The 25,956-nt window shown below is 38.7% G+C and overlaps 1 protein-coding gene across 1 annotated transcript; it reads left to right on the top strand.

Moving 5' to 3' along the window:
- Positions 1–6,861: 6,861 nt before the first annotated feature.
- Positions 6,862–21,140, top strand: LOC307118423 (uncharacterized protein; the record flags this gene model as incomplete). The annotated part of the gene is made up of 10 exons (XM_079804031.1): positions 6,862–7,148; positions 7,494–7,657; positions 8,135–8,267; positions 8,361–8,663; positions 14,578–14,633; positions 14,749–14,971; positions 18,451–18,693; positions 19,263–19,426; positions 20,626–20,752; positions 20,848–21,140. The coding sequence occupies exons 1-10, from the start codon at positions 6,923–6,925 to the stop codon at positions 21,138–21,140; spliced, it is 1,932 nt and encodes a 643-aa protein (XP_079660157.1). The 5' UTR covers positions 6,862–6,922.
- Positions 21,141–25,956: the final 4,816 nt, after the last annotated feature.

Below are 25,956 nucleotides of genomic sequence, written 5' to 3' on the forward strand. Positions count from 1 at the left end.
CTTATGGTAGGGTAAATTAAAACGCTGGCTCAATTTACCCCACAGCATTTGGCTCACTTGGCCCCATAGCTGCCATTTTGTACAAAACTAGTTTACCAATTCTAATATTTAGCTAAATGATTTGCATGGTTTTATACATTGCTAAATCACCAGTATGGATAATAAATATTCTAGACCTGGACAAATTTGATTTGATGCAACAGCCATTGCATGTCTTAATTTGCATGTCGTTCAGGATTCACCTGCTCCACATCCATCACACTCAACACTGGTGTACCACAGGGCTGTGTGCTAAGCCCGTTTCTCTACTCCCTCTTCACCGCCGACTGCAAGCCTGTGTATGGATCTAATTCTATCGTCAAGTTTGCGGACGACACTACGGTGATCGGGCTCATCAGCAACAACGATGAGACTGCCTACAGGGAAGAGATCCAGCACCTGGCCACATGGTGCGCTGATAATAACCTGCTCCTCAACACCACCAAAACGAAGGAGCTCATCGTGGACTTCAGGAAAGAGTCAAGAGGCACACACGACACCATCCACATCAATGGAATGGCTGTTGAACGTGTCTCCAGTTTCAAGTTCCTGGGGATCCACATCTCGGCGGACATGTCGTGGACGACCAACACCTCCAGCCTGGTCAAGAAGGCTCACCAGCGCCTCTTCTTCCTGAGGACACTGAGGAAGAATCAGCTCTCCTCAGCTATCCTGGTGAACTTCTACCGCTGCGCAATAGAAAGCATCCTGACCAACTGTGTGGCAGTGTGGTATGGGAGCTGCTCTGTTGCGGTGCGCAAGGCACTGCAGCGGGTGGTGAAAACTGCCCAGCGCATCACAGGGACTCCACTACCTGCCATCGAGCACATCCAGAGGAAACGCTGCCTGCATCGAGCTCGCAGCATCCTCAAGGACTCCTCTCACCCAGCCCACAGACTGTTTTCTCTCCTGCCCTCCGGCAGGCGTTTCAGGATCCTCCGGACCAGGACCAGCAGACTTCAGAACAGTTTTTTCCCCAGAGCTGTCTCTTTACTGAACTCAAACCCCCGTTGATCCACTTCCCTCATAAACTGATAACTCTCCTACCTCACATCTTCCTTCACTTTGTTATTTGCACTACCGACTGTTTATCACAGTAACAACTGTTTACATATGCATCTTACACTGCCATATCTTAACTGGATTATGCTCATTTGCACTGCCGACTGTATTTATAGTACCAATGTTTACATTTGCATTTTTGCACTGTACTTCTAAATGTAATATGCAACCACTTTCCACTGCACTTTATACACTTTTTTTTCCGGATAGCTCTGTCCATAATTTATTGCACTACCCTAATCCACTGCTATTCCTCATATTAGCCTAACATATTATTGTATACCTCTATCTGTAAAATTCTGTTTATAGTAATAGCCATCTGTATATTGTATTCATAGTACATATTCACCTGTAAATTCTGTTTATAGTAATAGCCATCTGTATATTGTATTCATAGTACATATTCACCTGTAAATTCTGTTTATAGTAATAGCCATCTGTATATTTATTCACTGTACATATTCACCTGTAAATTCAGTTCTGTTTATAGTAATAACGTCTCTCTATTTATACATATTTATACATATTCAGTACATATCCATGTCCTGCACTTACGCATCCATTGTATATCCTGCACTTGCTGCTATTGCACTTCTGGTTAGACCTAAACTGCATTTCGTTGCCTTGTACTTGTACTTGTGTAATGACAATAAAGTTGAATCTAATCTAATCTAATCTAATGTCTTATCCCAAAAATGTTTTTAAAGTAAATGGTGTACTTTGCACTTGTGCTTCTCATTTTCGCAGTCTGACAGAAATGATGAGTGGTTCCAAAATACAATTATGTGGTCACATTACAATAAAAGTGTACATTTGCCAAGATAAAGGGTCAACTTACCCACAAGCTCATCTGACCCCACTCTCCCCTAATACTAAATAGGCTACTGTTATCATTCTCGGTGTGGCTTATATGTAAAAAAAAAAAACCCTTTCGGCTTCAGAACTGCCTTAATTCTATGTGGCATTGATTCAACAAGGTGCTGAAAGCATTCTTTAGAAATGTTGGCCCATATTGATAGGATAGCATCTTGCAGTTGATGGAGATTTGTGGGATGCACATCCAGGGCACGAAGCTCCCGTTCCACCACATCCCAAAGATGCTCTATTGGGTTGAGATCTGGTGACTGGGGGCCATTTTAGTCCAGTGAACTCATTGTCATGTTCAAGAAACCAATTTGAAATGATTCGAGCTTTGTGACATGGTGCATTATCCTGCTGGAAGTAGCCATCAGAGGATGGGTACATGGTGGTCATAAAGGGATGGACATGGTCAGAAACAATGCTCAGGTAGGCTGTGGCATTTAAACGATGCCCAATTGGCACTAAGGGGCCTAAAGTGTGCCAAGAAAACATCCCCCACACCATTACACCACCACCACCAGCCTGCACAGTGGTAACAAGGCACGATGGATCCATGTTCTCATTCTGTTTACGCCAAATTCTGACTCTACCATCTGAATGTCTCAACAGAAATCGAGACTCATTAGACCAGGCAACATTTTTCCAGTCTTCAACTGTAAAATTTTGGTGAGCTCGTGCAAATTGTAGCCTCTTTTTCCTATTTGTAGTGGTACCCAGTGGGGTCTTCTGCTGTTGTATCCCATCCGCCTCAAGGTTGTGCATCTTGTGGCTTCACAAATGCTTTGTTGCATACCTCGGTTGTAACGAGTGGTTATTTCAGTCAAAGTTGATCTTCTATCAGCTTGAATCAGTCGGCCCATTCTCCTCTGACCTCTGGCATCAACAAGGCATTTTCGCCCACAGGACTGCCGCATACTGGATGTTTTTCCCTTTTCACACCATTCTTTGTAAATCCTAGAAATGGTTGTGCGTGAAAATCCCAGTAATTGAGCAGATTGTGAAATCCTCAGACCGGCCCGTCTGGCACCAACAACCAAGCCACGCTCAAAATTGCTTAAATCACCTTTCTTTCCCATTCTGACATTCAGTTTGGAGTTCAGGAGATTGTCTTGACCAGGACCACACCCCGAAATGCATTGAAGCAACAGCCATGTGATTGGTTGATTAGATAATTGCATTAATGAGAAATTGAACAGGTGTTCTAATAATCCTTTAGGTGAGTGTATACTCATATATGTTTCAGGTATATCAGATCTAATCTGACTTCTGACCTGTAATGCTGCTTGAATCATATTCATACACTGTTCGTTCATTGGCCAGAGGAGAAATTGAGCCTGGTTTCTCCCAAGGTTTTTTTTTTCTCCATTCTGTCACCTGATGGAGTTTTGGTTCCTTGCCACTGTCAGCTCTGGCATTTGGCTTGCTTATACACTAAATATTCAACTATTCTTCCTGCATTGACATCATTGAGAATTGAACTGAGCTGGACAATAACATCACTGTTTTCTCCAGAGCAGCTGAACAGCCAAAACAAATGTTGTTGCATTATTTTCATATCATTGTAAAGCTGCTTTGAAACAATTTGTATTGTAAAAAGCACTATATAAATAAAGGTGACTTGACTTGACACTTTCATTCATGGAATAAATGAATCATTAATTGTCTATATTTATGGAAGTTTACACATTTAATCTCTTTTTGGTCATAACTAAATTTGAATCACATATTTTAGAAAGCTAACATACATAAAGATGGGGTAAATGGATCTGAACAGGCTAACTTTAAATTGCCTACTATTTGAATGCTATATTGCAGGAATCAGTAGCCTGAATAGACTCTCATAAACCAGGAAACACTTGGGTAGCTACTTCTTAGGTAGACAGACATGGTAACTTTTTAAGGAAGTTTGGCAGACCAGACGATTGAAAGCTGCATTTTAAAACGTAATCAAAAGGAATGTTTCTCTGGAGCTATGCATTCCACCTGTGAACTTGTGACTACCTGCAGTCACAATAATAATTGGTGAATACAAATAAAGTAAATTGTTCTGATCATTATTTTGATTCACTTTAAAATACTGTGTGAATGCCGAAGTTGGAGAAAATGGTTATTGCACCAGGAAATATTTGGGTAGATAGACGATAAGAGAATAACCTCTCAAGGACGTGTGAGACGAGGTGAACGCAGTGTGAAATGTTCGTCTGGAGACAGGAATGCCACTGTACAACACGTCTCATTTATTCTAACTGTGAACTCCAGATACTCTTTCAATTAAAGTAAATGTATATTAAATTGAAATAATAAGTTATGGGGACAAAATTTCCCCACAAAGATGGCATATCTTGGTTGGTTTATGCTGGGGAAAGTACAGTATAAACATTTCCACCTAAAATTACCCGGAACAATTTGTACCAGGAACTTTTTTTACTAGAACTTTTTCCCCAGGACCTGCCACTGTCTGCGTTTCCGCTGCGGTCTAAAGTACCATGAAGATTAAATTAGTCTGGTGATGTAGGACTGCACGCGACTGCTCCTCCCAGTCAACGGACAGTAATCATTTTTGTGCGATACTATCTGCAACAATAACAAGTATGGAGGAGATTCAAGCAGCGCTGCTTTTGCAGATTATGGTTTACTAAAGAGGTAATTAACAAAATGTCGGAAAAGAGACGAGCACTGATACTAAAGCGTATTCTGAAAGCTCGTAAAGCTAGATTTAAAATAAGACAACGTATGTTATTATCAGCTATTACGGACAGACCACGAGATGGCTGAGACGAATGCGCGCCATCAGACAGAAAGAGCAAGACTGATATTTGCTGAACGCAGAACGAACCTCGCAAAAGACTTTTAAAAATGCAGGTTGAAGTAAAATGCTTCGTGAGCTCAAACAATCAGCATGTACAGCGCCCAAGTCCCACCCCCGAAAGTTCCTGAACTTTGAAAAAGTACTACCTCGCAAGCAGGGACTTTCGGAGGGGGAAATATTTACACGAAACGCACATTTAGACCCTGGTTCCTGCGGTCGAAACACACAGAGTACCACCCCAAAGTTCTTAGGCCCTGTCCCAAATGGTACCCTAAACCCTCGCGGTCTTCCTCTGAGTCCGCACTTTCACAACGTAACGCCGCTTTGACTGCCGGGAAGAAGTCTGCTGCGTAACCCGACTCGGCAGCAGTGCCAATCAAGGGCGCATATCGACCGCAAAGGGGGCGCTCCCAAGCACCCTTCTGAGACCTAAAATGACAAAGGCCCTGTCCCAAATGGCACACTTCATGTGCGCTTTCGGTCTTGTGGACTTACAAAGGCCGCTGCGTGTGCATGTCCGTTAAGTCCACGAGACCGCAGGGTGTCCCAGTTGTCAATTTAGGCCTCAGAAGGTGCTCACGAGCGCCCCCTTTGAGGTCGATATGCGCCTTCGATGCACACTTCTGCCGAGCCTGCACTGGTGCGGGTTACGCAGCGGACTTCTTCCCGGCGGCAGTCAAAGCGCCATTACGTCGTAAAAGTGCAGACTCAGAGGAAGACCGTGAGGGTTTAGGGTGCCATTTGGGACAGGGCCAAACGGGACACCCTGCGGTCTCGTGGACTTAACGGACACGCGCACGCAGCGGCCATTCTAAGTCCATAAGACCGAAAGTGCACATGAAGTGTGCCATTTGGGACAGGGCCAATGTTGGCAAAAAAAGGTGTTGATTAACCTTTTTTTGCCAACATTGGCCCTGTCCCAAATGGCATCTAAATTAGTATCTAAACAGTATCTAAATTAGTTGAAAAAACCACAATTGGCTATTTAATGCAGGTTCCAATTGTGACAATTTGCTTCTGTCAGTAAATGAACTCAATAGCTTGTTTGTTTCCACGTTACACTGAATTCAATTTAGTGTATAGATTCACTTTGAAACAACGCTCACTCAGAAATCAAATTTGCTAATAAAAATAGCAAGCATTAAAGGAGTAGTTCACTTTAAAATGTAAATTACCCCATAATATTCTCACCCTCAAGCCAGGTGTATATGACGTTATATTAATAAATATCCTGAAATATCGGTGGGGTTTTGTAAGAAAAATATCCATATTTAAAACTTAATAAAGTAAAATATCTAGCTTCCACCAGACCGCCTTCCGTCTTCAACTTTTGAAAAAAGCGTAACTTGCGCGACGTAACGTAGCGGTTTAAACTGCGAGAGACGTTTCACTTTCTGTGTACGTTGAATACGGAAGGCGCTCAGGTGGAAGCTACATATTTTAGGTTATTAAAGTTATAAATATGGATATTTTTCTTAAACAAACCCATCAATTCGGTTCAGAGGGCCTTTATTAACCACTGGAGCCATGTGGGGTACATTTATGATGGATGAATGCACTTTTTTGGGCTTCAAACTCAATAGACCCCATCACTGCTATTATAAAGCTTGGAAGCGTCAGGATATTTATTAATATAACTGTGTTCATCAGAAAGATGAAAGTCATATACACCTAGGATGGCTTGAAGGTGAGTAAATCATGGGGTAATTGTCATTTTAAGGTGAACTACTCCTTTAAACATGCAATTTTGAAGACTGAAAATAGTATTTTCTTGTAAAAAATTACTACAGAGATTACTTTCAATAATAATAAACTATCTAGAAATATAAATTGGATCTCCTCTTGTTTTCTATCCCTGACTTCAGTTGTAATGCTGCTTTCTGCTTCCTCACAAATCTAAATACCTACAAATAAGCACCTATTCCCTTTAAGGTTTGCAGACATCAAGATCAGAACCTGATGACGCTGTGTAATTACAGTGATGACACAAAGGTATTGCCTAGGAACAACATTCCCCATAAATAGCAAGTGACTTCTGAAAAAGGGGCAGGGCTCACACTATAAATACAGACTGATTAACTAAGAGAACTGAGCAGCTTATTCTGACACAACTTGACTGCAGTGACAGAGCGCTTGACAGAAGACAGAATCATGTCTTCTTGTAAATATCCTATCACATACGTAAAGGACAATACTGTGAAGAACAGGGCGTTGATAGTGTCTGTGGAGAACTTCTATCCAGGTGTAGTTCTGAGCAGGAGGAGCGGCGTGAAGAAAGACTCTCGAAGGCTTCACAAAATCCTCACCAAACTCGGCTTCTCTGTGGACATCAGAATAGACATTGAGGCAGAAGAGATCTATGAAGCATTTAAAGCAGGTAATGTGAGCCATCATAATGTATTGATGTTTACTTCACTAATTAAAATACATCAAAGCAGAATTTATGTTTCATAATGGTAATGTTCTTATAGTGTCATGTGATGAGAGCCCCTCTAAAAACATTTTTTTTTTTAAATTTAAGTCCATGTTTAACAGTAAACAATCAGCAAACAGATGCATTTTATATGACGACTTCTTTTTACACACCATTTCGTTGTTGTAAATTCTATAAATGGGTTTGCGTGCAATTATGAATCAGTCATATTTGACTGCAGATAATCACAGTAGGCAGATGAGCTTAAAAATAAAACTTCCAGATACTAACTCTGTCCTCCATCCTCAGAGAGCGAGAAGACGGTCAAAGACTGTTTTGTGGGCGTCATATCCACTCACGGTGAGGAGGGTGTTGTGTTTGGTGCTGACGGACGTGCCGTGAAACTGGCAGAGATCTACAGCTACTTTGGTGGCCCGTCAATGGAGGACAAGAGCAAACTCTTCCTGATCCAGGTACAATTCATGAAATACGCACTCACAGACAAACTCTTGTGACCTTTCATGGTCTGTGTTCTAAGTATTGATGACCCATTAGATTCCATTTTATAAATCCTTTAACCGTGTGTCCTGGCATTTTATACTGAAAAGAATTTGCGTTTTGAGTGGTTTAACTTTTTTACTTAATCTGAATTGTACTAAACTTGGTGTCTTTTGTGGCACTTGCTATGTGAACACACACAAAAACATGGACATGATTCAAAAAGGTTAAATGGTCTTAAAAAGGCACTTTTCAAAAATGAACACCATAGGAAATTAATGGGAAATACAACAATATAGAGCAATTTTTGGGGGTTTTCTCATACAGCTGTTGAAATCTTTCCTCTGCTTATGGCACGGCTACTCCAAATAAAAACATGTAGACATGAAATATTGATTTTGAGTTGATTGTGATTTTAATTGAATGTTAATTATCGTGACTTTCTGCTGCAGGCTTGTCGAGGTCATGGGTTGGATGGAGGTGTGGAGGTGGAGACAGACTCTTCATCCTCAGAGGAAGAGGACGGCATGTCTGAGCTTTTTTCCATTCCTATTGACACTGCAGTTATGTACGCCACAACACCAGGTACGGTTTATTAGCGCCAAAACATTTTTGCATAGTTCAGTCACAAACGCTTCACTTCTTCACTCACGTTCATGTGTCGCTTTTGTTTTGAAGGTTACGCTGCGTTCAATCATCCTCTGGGCTCAGTGTTGATTCAGACTCTCTGTGATTTGCTGGAAAAGGAAGGCAGTTCAGATCTGGAGATCACTAAACTTCTGACTCGACTGAACTACCAGGTGGCCTACAACTTCCAGTCCAGAGGGGAAAAACTTGGCGGTAAAAAGCAGATGCCGTGCTTCGTGACCCGCTTTACCAGAGAAGTTTTCCCGTTCAGCAAGACGGCAGCAGATCTGAGCTTGACCTTTGCTGCCACACGACTCATCGATGAACCCAGAAGGTTACGGAAGAGCTCCATTGGCTGAAGATCATATAACAGAGACAGACTGTGTAAAGAAATATGCGGAGAAACGGCTTCTTGTTAGATATCTATATTATCTCATTTGATGAGATAACATAACGTCACATTAAGTAGCGGCAGCAGGAAGTGAGCTGTTGGGAAACGTGCAGAATGTGATCTATTTTACAGTGTTCATTTGAAGTTTTAGGGAATTTGTCTTTCTAAAGTAAAATCATATGAATATTCTGTTATTTATTTTGTGGTATTATATGTATAAATCTTGAACGTGTCTATGATATGTGATATGCAAATAAAACCTACCTTGGAGAACATATTTTGAAGTTCAATGACTCACTAAATCTAAAAAGTATGATCTCTGGTGCGACAGTATTTTAATGAAATACTGATTCTGAGAAACACAATGTCTTTAAAACAAATGCTACGCCCAGTTATATGTCATAGTCATGGTTTGTTGCTGCAGTATTTACTGCAGGCTACTTCAAGGTGTGCGCCGTCTATTGCACACTGTACTTTCAAGTGCTCGCGTGAGGCGAGTTGATAGCTAATCCAGACAAGCAGGATTTCAACATGGCCTGTTGGTCACAAACACTAATGCCAGGTTCCATTTAAAAGTATAGAGTGATTACTATTATTTCTTTGACGTGTTAAACATTAAATGAACATCTGGAATGCGAGTAACAAAGTGTCTGTTGATTCACTACCTGGAACTTCCAGATGACACTGCCATTTATCACCTGAGCATCTGAGACTGAGAGATGTGCATTGTCATGTGTTGTAGTACTTCTTGACTTGAAGGATCGGAACACACTGTACCAAGGTACTTTATCAAGAGAAACAGACATCATTGATAACAAGCAATCCTCAAGAAAGCAGTTTTACAGCCACAAAGGAAAGGCAGAGTTCAGCAGACATAAAAAACAAGGTTTATTGTGTCATAACATTATCACTTATTGCTGATAGTTAGAAATTGCTATAAATTAGGTCTATAAATAATTATTTTTATTATAGTTATTTAGAAAAAAAAAAAAATTGTAGGCCAACCCAGAAGTATAGCATCATATATATATATATATATATATATATATATATATATATATATATATATATATATATATATATATATATATATATATATATATATATATATATATATATACACACACACACATACACAGTGGGGAGAACAAGTATTTGAAACACTGCCAATTTTGCAGGTTTGCCCACTTACAAAGCATGTAGAAGATCCAAAAATCCAGAAAATCACATTGTATGATTTTTAAGTAATTAGTTTGCATTTTATTGCATGACATAAGTATTTGCATCAGAAAAGCAGAACTTAATATTTGGTACAGAAACCTTTGTTTGCAATTACAGAGATCATACGTTTCCTGTAGTTCTTGACCAGGTTTGCACACACTGCAGCAGGGATTTTGGCCCACTCCTCCATACAGACCTTCTCCAGATCCTACAGGTTTCGGGGCTGTCGCTGGGCAATACGGACTTTCAGCTCCCTCCAAAGATTTTCTATTGGGTTCAGGTCTGGAGACTCGCTAGGCCACTCCAGGACCTTGAGATGCTTCTTACAGAGCCACTCCTTAGTTGCCCTGGCTGTGTGTTTCGGGTCGTTGTCATGCTGGAAGACCCAGCCACGACCCATCTTCAATGCTCTTACTGAGGGACGGAGGTTGTTGGCCAAGATCTCGCGATACATGACCCCATCCATCCTCCCTTCAATACAGTGCAGTTGTCCTGTCTCCTTTGCAGAAAAGCATCCCCAAAGAATGATGTTTCCACCTCCATGCTTCACGGTTGGGATGGTGTTCTTGGGGTTATACCCATCCTTCTTCTTCCTCCAAACACAGCGAGTGGAGTTTAGACCAAAAAGCTAAATTTTTGTCTCATCAGACCACATGACCTTCTCCCATTCCTCCTCTGGATCATCCAGATGGTCATTGGCAAACTTCAGACGGGCCCGGACATGCGCTTGCTTGAGCAGAGGGACCTTGCGTGCGCTGCCGGATTTTAATCCATGACGTCGTAGTGTTACTAATGGTTTTCTTTGAGACTGTGGTCCCAGCTCTCTTCAGGTCATTGACCAGGTCCTGTCGTGTAGTTCTGGGCTGATCCCTCACCTTCCTCATTGAACATTGATGCCCCACGAGGTGAGATCTTGGATGGTGCCCCATACCAAGGGAGATTAACCGTCATCTTGAACTTCTTCCATTTTCTAATATTTGCGCCAACAGTTATTGCCTTCTCACCAAGCTGCTTGCCTATTGTCCTGTAGCCCATCCCAGCCTTGTGCAGGTCTACTATTTTATCCCTGATGTCCTTACACAGCTCTCTGGTCTTGGCCATTGTGGAGAGATTGGAGTCTGTTTGATTGAGTGTGTGGACAGTTGTCTTTTATACAGGTAACGACTTCAAACAGGTGCAGTTAATACAGGTAATGAGTGGAGAACAGGAGGGCTTCTTAAAGAAAAACTAACAGTCCTGTGAGAGCCGGAATTCTTACTGGTTGGTATGTGATCAAATACTTATGTCATGCAATAAAATGCAAATTAATTTTTTAAAAATCATACAATGTGATTTTCTTGATTTTTGTTTTAGATTCCGTCTCTCACAGTTGAGAGGGAATATTATGTTAATGTCAGTGGCGGCTGGTCAATAGGCGGCTGGGCGGCTGGGGCGCCGCCCCCATCAAAATTCCAGAAATATACATGTATACAAAAATGATATAAAAGTGAAATAAAAATAAAATAGTTTACTCATACGATGTGCTGGCAGTTAGTAAGAGCCTCAGCATTTAATAAAAACTGGCTTTGATGGGTTAACTATTTTATATGTTCTTCAATATGTTTCATGCGGTTTCATGTGTGAGGGACGCCGGACAAATGGATGTCAATCTGAGTTCAAAATTATACGGGCAGCATGTGACCTGAATCTGGTCTCTATTTGGTTCTTAAATATCCTCCTCCGGACGCAGGTCGTTGCGTCCCTGGCGAATCAGAATTGGATGCGTGTTATTTTATCCAATCTGATTGGTTCTTGTCACCTGTCATTCAACCATCCGTTCTTGGCCACTAAAGCGAAAGTGCGTGGGCGACACAGTCACTCCGACTCCGCCAAAACCTTGTTAGGATGATCAGTTTCGTAGAGATGGCCGCAGTTCACCAAATTCTTTCACAAGGCGTTCGTTGGAAGAAAACAAATGATAAAGGATCCCGAACCGGACCAACGCGATTTACAAATCCAGCAGCAGGCCAGTGACAGAGGACGCAGCTGCACTCGGAGCTTCACACTAGAAACGTAGGTGGCTGGCTGGATGTGTTGTTAGCAATGCCCTTTATTGCTTTCCCTGTCTTTTATTTCTAAGTGTCGGTACTTAAGTTTTGTGGACAACAACGGGGGTAAGAGAACTCAAATATCTAACTGAACAATGCAAACGTCATGACACTACTGAGATGACTGACTTTAATCAGAGAGTCATTGAGAAATTTGCTGGCCAGAAAGAAAAGAGAGAGCAAAATGTATGTTCAAGTAGTCAACATGCTAGTCTGTTGTTGCTGTTTTCTTTTGTTTTTCCTTTCCTCATTCAATTATATGTAGGAAATGAATTTGTAAAAAGATAAAAGTCAAGACACTGTTTTCTCTTTAATGCTTGAATTTAGTCAACATGCATCTTGATACTGCTTCGTATTTATTTGACCACCACCAGGTAGGACTATGTGACAGAGAGCAACAGAGCAAAGGACATATATATTTTTTGTAGTTTATTTTATTTGGAATGTAATCAACAAAGGCCTATTATATTTTAAATGATCAGAAGATTTGACTACACTGCAAAAAATGCTCTTCTTATTTGGTATTTTTTCTTGTTTCCAGTCCAAATATTTAAAATTCTTAAATCAAGATTAATTTACTAGATAAGTGCAAATTTCTGGGGGGGGGGAAATCAAAATTAAGTGAGTTTTTGCTTAGTTAGTTAGTTAGTTAACTTTATTGTCCCCAAGGGGAAATTTGTCCGGCGTCCCTCACCCATTAAACCGCATGAAACATATAAAATAGTTAACCGATCAAAGCCAGTTTTTATTAAATGCTGAGGCTCTTACTAACAGCCGGCACGTCGTATGAGTAAACTATTTTATTTTTATTTCATTTTTATATAATTTTTGTGTACATGTATATTTCTGGAATTTTGATGGGGGTGGCGCCCCAGCGCCCTCTATTGACCAGCCGCCACTGTCCTTACGACAGAAAAAGCGACAGATGGCAAGATATAACAAATGCGGTCACCAATTACATTGCCAGAGACATGGTGCCAATTCAAGCGGATGGTTTTAAACAGCTTTTAAAGACGTGTACCCAAGATACACACAGCCTGGACAAAAATACTTCAGTGAAACAGCGCTGCCTAAATTGTATGAATCAGGTCGCCAAACTCTAAGGGTTTTACAAGGTTTTACATTTTGCCACAACAACCGATTTGTGGACAAGCAGACATCTTACTTTCCAGACGACCACACAGGCGACATAATTGCTCAAGGTCTAAAAGATGCGCTGGCATCATGGTCATTGCCCGAAGATCGCATGGCTTGCATGACAACAGACAGCGGGGCTAATGTTGTCAGTGCACAACGGATTAACAACTGGCAGCGGCTTCCTTGTTTTTGGCCACAGGCTTCATATTGCCATTGGTAGGCAATTTTGGTGCTTCTATGAAATTAAATTTACGTAAAAAATACAAATAAGAATAATAAGCAAAGCTGTTTTAGAACTGTAATATAGCCAAATAAAACGACAGGAATATAATAAAACAAATTATAAATTAAAATATAATAATTATAATATAAAATTAGCCTGATGTCGTCATACTCAATTCTAGTCAGAATATGAGTCTGATACTGCTCCCTTGGGCTGTGATTATGGGGCGTGTTTCAACAGAACCAGGAAAGACCTCAATTGGATAGACCTACAACCAATCAGAGCAACGGAGCGACAGAACTCAACTGCACACAGTGTTGCCAAGACCCCAGTTTTACCGCGGGATGTTTTTCCATGTCCGCGGGTTGAAGCGACCCCAGTTATGTGATAATTAGACCCAGGCAATCCTGCCAAAAACCCCCCACATATTTTACCCCCCAAACGGCATTTTTTCCCTGTGGAAAGCTATTGGGCTTGTTTTGGGCTAGTTTTGAGTAGCAATTGGGCAGGTTTTGTTGTGAAAACTTGGCAACCCTGTGCACGCACGCTGGAAGAAGTAAGTGTAAACAATGTTTGCCGGTGTTGTAAAAAAGAATTTAAGGATACACAGAGTACTTACCAACACGATCATCATTTCTGAGAGAAATAAGGTGAATGCATACGAACAAGTTCTCCGTTTAGGATTAGAACAAATTCAACCCAAGCGCTTTTTGGTGACGTGGATGATTACGTTACTGTTTATCATCTGTCCATCGTCGTCTAAAGCCCGCCCTGACAATTGGATTGGTCCGAACAGCTTCTGTTCGGGCATAGTTGCTCCACAACGGATCAAGTCCAGACCGAACTTCCCGAACTAAAATGTTGTGGGCGGGGCTAAGTTCGGCTGGCATCCAGGCTAATATAAAATAGTAATATAAAATTATATAAAATGTCATTCATACCTTCACACTTTGAATGTTCAATGGACTCAAAATGTTTTAAGTCTTTCTTATGTTTTATTTTAAATGTTTTCCAGAGAGGAGCATGCGGGACCCTAGAATAGACAGAGCCATTGGAGTTTGCAAGAAATGGTCGCTGCTTTTTCCAGCAGCAGGAAAAAGAAAAAAGCTGAAGCTTCCTAAACACAAACAACAAGATGGGGCTCAAGACAGCGCATGATTGAGAGGTTTCTTGAGCAAGAAAAGGCCATTCGTCATGTTTTACCTGCAGACAAAAAGCACAGGCCACTTGTGCCAACATGGCAAGATGTTGAGGTGCTGGAGGCGGTAAGCAAAGCACTTGGTCCTCTGCTAGAATTTACAGACGCTCTGTCAGGTGAGCAACTTGCAACAGTTTCTTACTTAAAACCTGTGTTGTTCTTGTTCAACACTGAAGTTCTAGCTAACCAAAAAAATCAAACAAACCATTTTGGAGTACCTGAACACCAAGTACTCTGAAGACTGTGTGGAAGAGTTGTTAAGTTTAGCATCCACACTTGATCCCCGGTTCAAAAACCGCTATAATAACGATGGCAGGATCAAAACCATTGGAACAGCAGTGACTGCAGAACTCATAGCTATGGTGACAGAGGAAGACAGCCGGACAACAGCAGAACCTGAAGCAGGTGACGCCACTGAGCCAGCAAAAAAGACAAAAAAAAGTATTTTGGCAGGAATTCCACAGGAATTCAGAGGCGAGTCTCTGCACATTGCTATAGAAAAGGAGACCCAGAGCTACTTAATGATACCAGAGGTGGACAGTGACGTAAACCCACTTGACTGGTGGAAAACACAAGAAATAAATTTCCCCAGACTTGGGAAACCAGCAAAAAAGTACCTATGCATCCCTGCCTCAAGCAGCCCTTCTAAGAGGGCTTGCACAGGAGGAAATATTTTAACATGTCACCATGCAGCTCTCAAGCCAGATGCTGTGGACAGGCTGGTGTTTTTATCACACAACTTGAAACGCATGTAGATCCACAGAAACCCAGTTAAGGGCAACAAAAAAAAAACTAAAAAAAAGTTTCCTCTGTTCTAGTGACTTTTATATTATAAAGGCTATTTTACCTTTTAGTCCTTAAACTTTGTTTCCAGTAGAATAATTTGTTTACATATACATATTTTTTTCCTGAGTGCAATATTTGACAAATCTGAAGGGTTTCTAATTTTACAGCTGTTACATCGGTTTACTTTTTGTGCAATATTGGACAGAACTTGAAGTTAGTAATTTAATTGAGAATACTATGGGCTGTTTTTTTGACTATCGAACATTTTACAGAAGGCAGTAATTTGTTTACCAAGGTTTTCTAGTGCTGTTTTTGACAGAAGTTTGCATTTAGATTCTTTAATTATAATGTCATATTTGCTTGTATTCTGCACAGTTCACCATACAGCAGAGCAGTGATTTGTGTTGTTTCTACTTGAATGCTTCAGTTTTAAATAATAAATACCCTTTCCAACAATATGTTTCAATTAATAATATACCAATATCCTATTGACATTGTAAAACGGAGCTAGTAAAATATAAGACATTTACAAACACATTTTTGAATAATGCTAAATTGTCTGATTATCGCTAAAATCCCCCAACATTTTTAGGCACACCCCGTGGAATATTTAGGCACATTAATCAGACACATGAAATTTACTGTGAAATGGATACATCCAACAGATGTGTTCAGGGGCCCCGTGGAAGAGCTTCTTTTCCTCAGAATGGAAGAGAACAAGGAAATGGCCCTCCAAAATCTCATGGAACAGTTGGAAGATTCCAAAGAGCCCTTTAAATTTTGTTTTCATTTAAGGAAGACAAGTCTTTTTTGTAAGAATGCAATTAAATAATGGGACTGAAAAGTAAACTGTTTTTTAGAGTGTTAAGTTGACGCATTTCCTTTTTATTTATATTTTTATTACAAATTACAATTAGACATCTGTTTGATTTTTAAATTATAATTTGAGCTTTATTATTTGTTGTTGAAATGTCTTGGAAACTACAATCAGGTTTAATTTGTTAACATTAGTTAATGCAAACTAACATGAACTAACAATGAACAATATATTTGATTAGTTAATGTTAGTTAATGAAAAGTTTATATTCATGTTAGTTCAGTGTATTAACTAATGTTAAAAAATAAATATTTTGATCTTAAAATAGTAAATGTTGAGATTAACTAAGATTAATAAAAGCTGTAGAAGTATTGCTAATTGTTAGTTCATATTAAAGGGATAGTTGACTCAAAATTAAAATTCTGTCATGATTTACTCACCCTCAAGTTGTTCTTGCTAAACTTGTATGAATTTATTTGTTCTGTTGAAAACAAAATATATAATTGAAGAATGTTGCTAAAACCGTTGCGGGTTCCCATTGACTTCCATATTATGAAAGAAAAAAAAAATACCATGGAAGTCAAATCCACTCACGGTGAGGAGGGTGTTGTGTTTGGTGCTGACGGACGTCCCATGAAACTGTCCGAGATCTACAGCTACTTTGGAGGCCCATCAATGAAGGAAAAGAGCAAACTCTTCCTGATCCAGGTACAATTCATGAAAAACATACACGCAGACAAACTCTTGTGAAGTTTCAAGTTCTTGCTTAAGAGCCTGTGTTTCAACACGCATCGATGGCTCTTGGAAATTAAACTCCAGTTTTGAATTCCTTTCCCCCTATAATTTTCGTTTTTAGTGTTTTTATTTTATAATTTTTTTACTTGAATTGTAAATGTTGAGATTAACTAAGATTAATAAATGCTGTAGAAGTATTGCTAATTGTTAGTTCATATTAAAGGGATAGTTGACCCAAAATGAAAATTATGTCATGATTTACTCACCCTCAAGCTGTTCTGGCTAAACTTTTTTTGCTCTGTTGAAAACAAAATATATTTTGAAGAATGTTTCAAACCGTTGCGGGTTCCCAATGACTTCCATGGTATTTTCTTTTTCATAATATGGAAGTCAATGGAAAACAGAAACTATTTGACCAACATTCTTCAAAATATCTTCAACAAAACCAAGAAACATACCGGTTTAGTCAGAAGAACTCAAGGGCGCTCTTTTCATTTTTTTCAAGTTTCATTTTTGAGCGAACTATCCCTTCAAACTAAAGTGTCATTCAGCCAGTGTGCGTTCCTTCCCAAGCAAATTGCGCTGTTTATGTGACTAAATCTGCAATCAAACCTTTTCAGTAATGTATTGTAATAAATCCAAACATGGATCTCGACTATATGAATAAATGCACTTACGCAGCTCTGTGTGACAATACATAGTGCCTTTTTTGCTTTTGTTTAAACAGAAAAACATGAATGGAATTATTGGAATTACTATGAGAAATTTCACCGCTGTAATTTTTGAGAGAAATGTCTTGTTTTCATAATGTAGAGAATTTGTTAATTTATGACAAATAGCTTATAAAATATCAGTAAACTAGATGAGGTAAAATAAACGTATATATAAATTTCTCAAATGACAACAATCGATTATAATTTTGAGCAAAATAATCGTTAGCGTATTGTCAATTTAACCATTATGCAGCATGAAGAAAATGTCTAAAATCACTGAATAAAATGCCCATACTTTTAGTCGACTAAAACTTGACTAAACAAAAACAGAACAAGGTTGACTAAATATGATAAAAACTAAAAAGTATTTGACACTGGACTAGACTAAATAAAAAAATTGCTGACACTCAGTGGAAAGTACATCAAGTTGACAATGTTGCGTTGTAAATCATGCTCCCTGTCTACTGTGTACATTTCCACCCTTCCACAGCGCAAATAAAGGTGTGCTCCCCTTTTTCTCCTATTAATTTTGTTGCAATGCACCTTCCTTTCATCATTAGTTACCAACAAACCATTGCTGGTAAAATGGAAGATTAATACAAGCACCTACAAAAGGTAGTAAATCACCTTTTTATGAGCTAAAGCTTCTGATTTGTCTGGGAACTGCCAGTGTTACATAGCTCAGACTGATGACACAGTTAAAGCCGGTAGGAAACACTCCATATATGGCATGACAGACAAATGAGCCTCAATAAGGCTGGACTCACATGTTATATGATGTTGAGACAGACTCTCCTTATTCTCATACAGTTTTTGACTGTATTATACCTCAGTGTTTGACAGAAGAGGGATAAAGATGTCTTTTTGGAGATATCCTTTCACAGAAAATAAGAGAATGAAGAACAGGGCGTTGATAGTGTCTGTGGGGAACTTCTATCCAGGTGTAGTTCTGAGCAGGAGGAGCGGCGTGAAGAAAGACTCTCAAAGGCTCCACAAAATCCTCACCAAACTCGGCTTTTCTGTGGACATCAGAATAGACATTGAGGCAAAAGATATCTATGAAGCATTTAAAGCAGGTGATTATATTGTTAGTCTAATCATTTTTAAAAGTATTTTTGCCTTCGAAGCAGAATTCATGTTTCATATCTGCTATAAGTTTGCGTTTCTTAAGAACCCCTCTAAAACACATTACATAAAGTCATTTATTGGTGCCAAAGTCCATGTTTGTTAATAATAGGCTACTGCCCTCAATTATCAGCAAGCACAGATTGGCATAAACTCGGTTTTAACTTGTTCATTTTTGTTGAAAAACATTTGATTGTAATATGCAAAGAAATTATTTGATGTTGCTATCAATCATAAATGAATGAATGAATGAATGACTCATATGAGCAATAAACCTACTAGTTGATGACTAAAAGTCACGTAGACTGGAATCTGAATATTTATGATATGGAATATGAATGGAAGACATTGTGTAATCATTGTGCCTCGTAAACAATGACAGCCTATGAGTTTTGCCTGAAGGTAATTTATACTTTTCAATAGGAACAAATAAGTTTAAAAAATAACACGCAGAATCTGTTTATTTTATCTAGTTATACATCACTGGCTTTTTAACTAATTCTCTGTCCTCCATCCTCAGAGAGCGAGAAGACGGTCAAAGACTGTTTTGTGGGCGTCATATCCACTCACGGTGAGGAGGGTGTTGTGTTTGGTGCTGACGGACGTGCCGTGAAACTGTCCGAGATCTACAGCTACTTTGGAGGCCCGTCAATGGAGAACAAGAGCAAACTCTTCCTGATCCAGGTACAATTCATGAAAAACATACTCACAGACAAACTCTTGTGAAGTATCAAGTTCTTGCTTAAGAGCCTGTGTTTCAACACGCATCGATGGCTCTTGAAAATTACATTCCAGTTTTGAATTCCTTTCGCCCTATAATTTTCGTTGTTTGAGTTTTTATTTTTAACTTTAATTGGAATTATAGAGCCCTACAAATGACACATGAGACAAATATATTATATATTTTATATATATATATATATATATACACACCGATTGGGCATAACGTAATGACCGGTGAAGTGAATATCACTGATCTCTTCATCATCACGGCAACTGTTAGTGGGAGGGATATATAAGGCAGCAAGTGAACATTTCGTCGTCAAAGTTGGTGTGTTAGAAGCAGGAAAAATGGGCAAGCGTAATAATTTGAGCGAGTTTGACAAGGGCCAAATTGTGATGGCTAGACGACTGGGTCAGAGCATCTCCAAAACTGCAGCTCTTGTGGGGTGTTCCCAGTCTGCAGTGGTCAGAATCTATCAAAAGTGCTCCAAGGAAGGAAACAGTGGTGAAACGGCGACAGGGTCATGGCCGGCCAAAGCTCATTGATGCACGTGGGGAGCGAAGGCTGGCCCGTGTGGTCCGATCAAACAGACGAGCTACTATAGCTCAAATTGCTCAAGAAGTTAATGCTGGTTCTGACAGAAAGTTGTCAGAATACACAGTGCATGGGGCTGCATAGCCGCAGATCAGTCAGGGCGCCCATGCTGACCCCTGTCCACCGCCGAAAGCGCCAAAACGTGGTCACGTGAGCATCAGAACTGGAGAACGGAGCAATGGAAGAAGGTGGCCTGGTGTGATAAATCAATTTTTCTTTTAAATCTCGTAGATGGCCGGGTGGGTGTGTGTCACTTGTGTCACTTGGGGAACAACCTGGGCCACAATATATATATCAAATTTTGTCTGCGTCAAATTTGACAAAACTTGCTATATGTGGACAAGATTCGGAAAGGCTAAACTACTATTCATGCTCAAAAATGAGCGCCATTGGAAATAAATGGGAAATACGAAAATATAGAGCAATTTTTTGGGGTTTTCTCTACAGCTGTTGAAATCTTTCCTCTGCTCATGGCTCCAAAAAATATGTAGATTTTGAGTTGGATATTATTTTTTAAAGCTTGTGATTTTAATTGAATGTTAATTGTCGTGACTTTCTGCTGCAGGCTTGTCGAGGTCGTGGGTTGGATGAAGGTGTGGAGGCAGACTCTTCATCCTCAGAGGAAGAGGACGGCATGTCTGAGCTTTTTTCCGTTCCTATTGACACTGCAGTTATGTACGCCACAACACCAGGTACGTTTTATTAGCGCCAAAACATTGTTTGCATTGTTCAGTCACAAACGCTTCACTTCTTCACTCACGTTCATGTGTCGCTTTTGTTTTTGAAGGTTACGCTGCGTTCAATCATCCTCTGGGCTCGGTGTTGATTCAGACTCTCTGTGATTTGCTGGAAAAGGAAGGCAGTTCAGATCTGGAGATCACAACACTTCTGACTCGACTGAACTACCAGGTGGCCTACAACTTCCAGGCCAGAGGGAAAGAGCTTGGTGGTAAAAAGCAGATGCCGTGCTTCGTGACGCGCTTTACCAGAGAAGTTTTCCCGTTCAGCAAGACGGCAGCAGATCTGAGCAGATCTGATCTCGATGAACCCAGAAGGTTACAGAAGAGCTCCATCAGCTGAAGATCATATAACAGAGACAGACTGTAAAGAATCTGATGGGGAAACTGCTTTATCTCAGCTAAACTTTTCTATTACATCTCTCAAAGTATCTCAACGGAGACTGATAATGAAGCCTGTGACATCAGGTCACGTAAAGTTTCTTCTCCAGCAGGAAGTGAGCGATTGGGAAAGTTCCCAGATCGTGACCTGTGTTTAATTAGTGCTCCATTTATGTGTCTGGAGTTTTTGCTACCTCCATATATATGAGTGTGTGTCTTCTATTTATCATAAACTTCCGTTTAAAAGTTTGGGGTCTGTAAGATTTTTGAAAGTTTTTGAAAGAAGTATTTCATGCTCACCAAAAAATAAAATAAAAATAGTTTTTTTAAATGTAATTTATTCCTTTGATTCAAAGCAAACATTTTCAGCATCATTACTCCAGTCTTCAGTGTCACATGATCTTTCAGAAATCATTCTAATATACTGATTTGCTACCCAATAAACATTTCTCATCATTATTGTGTGCAGCTTAATATTTTTGTAGAAACGATGATACATTTATTTTAAGGATTCTTTGATAAATCGAAAGTTCAAAAGAACAGCTTTTATTTGAGACAAATGAAAAGTCAGTTCATGCATTTATGACCTCGAGACTAGATTACTGTAATGCTTTATTAGCTGCATCCTCAATAAACAAGCTACAGTTAGTCCAAAACGCAGCTGCTAGAGTTCTTACTAAGTCAAGAAAATATGATCATATAACACCAATTTTATCATCTCTACACTGGTTACCTATTAAGTTCCGTATCAATTACAAAGTATTGCTACTGACCTATAAAGCCCTAAATGGTTTAGCTCCAGTGTATTTAACGGATCTTTTATCGCCCTACAATCCATCGCGCTCTTTAAGATCACTAAACTCGAGGCTTCTGGTCATTCCTAGGATATCTAAGTCCACTAAAGGAGGGAGGGCATTTTCACATTTAGCTCCTAAACTCTGGAATAGTCTTCCTGATATTGTTCGAGGTTCAGACTCACTGTCCCAGTTTAAAACTAGATTAAAGACGCATCTCTTTAGCCAAGCATTCACATTATAATTACCTTTTATACTTTTTATACAACTTTTTCTAAAATTTTTCTTTAACATTCTCTTTCTAACATTTTTCAATGTACGTTTATGAAATGCACTTTCTGTAAAGCTGCTTTGAAACAATGTGTATTGTGAAAAGCGCTATACAAATACATTTGAATTGAATTGAACAAATCTTTTGTAACTAATGTCCTTCATGTACTGACAATAAACAGTAATTTAAGTGTAATTTAAGTGTATTATTGACAAAGTTTTGCAAGTGTTGGGTCAATGACATGACATGTATTTTTTGTGTCCAAATTCATTATTTTCCTTAAAAAAAAACATGTCACATATCAAATTGATCTACAATATTTCCTTTATAAGATACTCTTTTGAAATTCAATTGACTTTTTGAGTTGTGGTGATTCAAAGACCTAAAACGTCAGGTGGTGCGACCAGCAAATTTACATTTAAAAGTATCAATTCCCACTGCAATTGCAAAATGAAGTAAGAAATATAAATGTAAACCATTATATAATGTATACAAATAATAAAAAAATAGAACTCCTAATGGAAAACTGTGTTCTGAACACATAGAAAAGTGTCTGTTTTATGAATTGGACTAAAAGGGCAATACATAGAAAAGGGCAAGGGGATTTACCATGTGATATGCATTTTACAATAATTCATATGTATTATTGTATATGTATATTATTTTAAATGAATATATGGTCGCACCATCTGACATTTTCTGGGTGGTAAAATTAGAAATCTTGTTTAATAATGAATGAATGCTGTCTTAAAAGCTGTAAAAACCAATATGAATCAACACCATACATTTTTTGGACATAAAAATGCATTTTGCTTAATTATAATTTTATCTTAAAAAAAATATTATTTTTCTTCTTTTGTCATTGACCCATTTTTAGAATAATTTTGTGTACAAAAATCTGTATATTAATAAAATTTGTAGAAGTGCAATAACTTACTAGACATAATTTACCTAAATAATAATAACATGAAGCAATTTTTTATGGTTTTAAACGCAAAAGGTCTGATGCAACAGCCATTTTATAGAATTACCGAAAACGAATGTGATGATCATTTTGATCACATGCTGGCTGTGTTCAAAAATAAAACTGAAACAAATGTTCAGCTGTCTGTGACTCAGATTAAGTAATCGCACGTACTTTGCCCCTGCTATATTTACTGTTTTATAAGGTGTGTACAGGATATTGCACACGAATAAATGTAAAGTGGCAGCAGATCCAGACATGCAGGATTTCATCAGTGCACACGGCCTGTTGATCAAGAATGCTGATGCCAGGATCCATCTGAAAATACTTCATTCAAGAGCATTGAGGGGTTTGCTGATTTGAATGAACACTGATGATCAGGTTTTATGCTTCAGGAGTTAACTGTTTTTTTTTTTTAAGTTAAGATTATTGCAATATATTCTGGATAATTTTGTATTTGAAATGAACACAATATAAACCTGAATTGACTGCTGTAGGTGCACATTGTGATAATGTACCTCGTTACAACACGTTACTGTCACAAAAAGTTTTTAAAAAAATGTTTTGAGTGGACTGTATCTTTTGTTTTCGGCAACAACGATGGACACGTTCAACAGCTTTTTTGTAGCCAATAAGGTATCCATACGGAAACTTACTGTGTCCAGGGCCGCTATGAGATTTACCCATAGACTGTAAAAAAATATTCACCTAAATTTACCTCATAAAATCCGGATGTGCGAGCAAGGGCACGTGCCTACTAGAATGCATAAATCTGGCCCTGACCGTGACACAGGAGTGTGTGACAACTAGCCCCGGTTTTCCACGGGCATCTTAAGACAACACCGCCATCTGCTGGCGGAACACCGTTAACTCTACTGACTGACACCATTGATATTTATGTCTGCAACTAGAGGGCGGTGTCGTGGCACACAAATATTAATTTCTCATGTTACAAGATCACATTATTAAAAATGTAACTGGTTTCATGGTAGGAATGAATAAAAAAAATAAATAAAATGTATTTATTTCCTGCTAGACGTGGTGTTGTAACAACATTGGGTAATTAAAGGTACAATATGTAAGATTTTTTGATTAAAATTTTCAAAAACCACTTGAACAATGTGATATTGTTGACTTGTGTACTTACATTGTCCCAAATGTTTCCAAGAGTGTTTAAATCCAGATAAATAAGCAATTTCAACTAGGACACGGTCCGTGTGTCGCCTATCAAATACCTGCATTACCTTCGATTTCCATTTGATTTTTTGATTTTGTGGAAACATTGGAAACACCAAAGACGCTTTAATTTATTATGTGTTTTATTAGACAGCTGAGCAACTGTTTAAATACATTCATCGACAGAAAACTAATCATTTTATAGCTCAACACATACAATGGAGCCATTGTATGTGGGTGGGACAAGACCCACCCACTTTTTACGATCAATAATATTGGACTCACTTTTATCGTCTCTAATTCAGCACGTCTGTTTACCTACCCCTAACCGATAAACACTTAACACATGTTATACGCTTTATTTCCACTTTTCTAAAATTTTCTTCATTTTTATTGAAAATAAATGCCTTTCCAATCTGATATGTGATGGTTGTGTGGTCATTAATGGACCATAATTATTGCACAAATAGTATTTAGTACCAAAAGATCTCCTCAAAATATTCAATTAATAAATATTATTGAACTAAAATATAGGCTTTTTTTTCAGTTCAGGTGTATGGTCACATTTGACCACCAATGAGTATAAGTGTGACTCATTAGTAAGGAATAACTGAGGGCTAAATACAATAAAAACATGTTTCTGATAGGGCCCACCCACATTTTATTTTTGCTCCAACGCCCATGGCTCAACACAGTTAGTCTCATTGTTTAAATCTTGTTTTCTTGATTTGCCGCGAGTACCATGTTTTACCATGCCTAATATCGATCTAGTTTACTGCAGTGTGCAACAAATGTCTCATAGTATCTGCCGCGCAGAGTGAACGCACAGATTAGCATTATGACATAACTTTAAACACACTCAAATGTGTCTAATATGATAAAACAGCGCTGCGTTACCCCATATACGCAGAAGCGGTCGTCTGCGGCATAATAAAAGCTCTGCGAAATTAAGGCGTCATCAAACTACGCCTTTGTTTTGAATAAGCGATCGACCTCTAGTGGCGAATAATACATATTGTGGCTTTAATTTCATCCTCATGTTACAAAACCACATTGTTCAAATGTAACTAGTTATAACTTTCTTGTTGGATCCCCTAAAAGATTGATTGACTGATTTGTTTATTCACTGGAATGCACTAGATTTCGTAGCACACTGATAAGTCAGTGGGTTTCAAAGCTTCAATTTTCACAGTTGTATATATTTTGATACGAGATTTTGGATATTATATAAAATATTCAATTTTCACATATTGTCCTGGAAACATTTCTGACACATACTTTAGGTTCTAGTATTAGGATACATAATTGTAGCGGACTCTTGAGCTTACATTCATATAATAAATTAAAAGACATATTTCACTTGTTTTATAAAGAAAAGAAAAAAAAGTACAGTGGTACCCCTATGTTTTTTTGTAAGTAAACGCGTATACAATACATCATGGTACACATATCATTAGCTACCATAATCATAATAAAAATGGCATGTTTTTACCATCTGATGACTGTATCAAAGTTGTATCAAATAAATATAGCCACGAAAAACTAAATCAAGGAGACACTTCTCGCAAAAGTG

Source organism: Gobio gobio (genome assembly GCF_949357685.1).
Source record: "Gobio gobio genome assembly, chromosome: 22".
NCBI classification, from domain to species: domain Eukaryota; kingdom Metazoa; phylum Chordata; class Actinopteri; order Cypriniformes; family Gobionidae; genus Gobio; species Gobio gobio.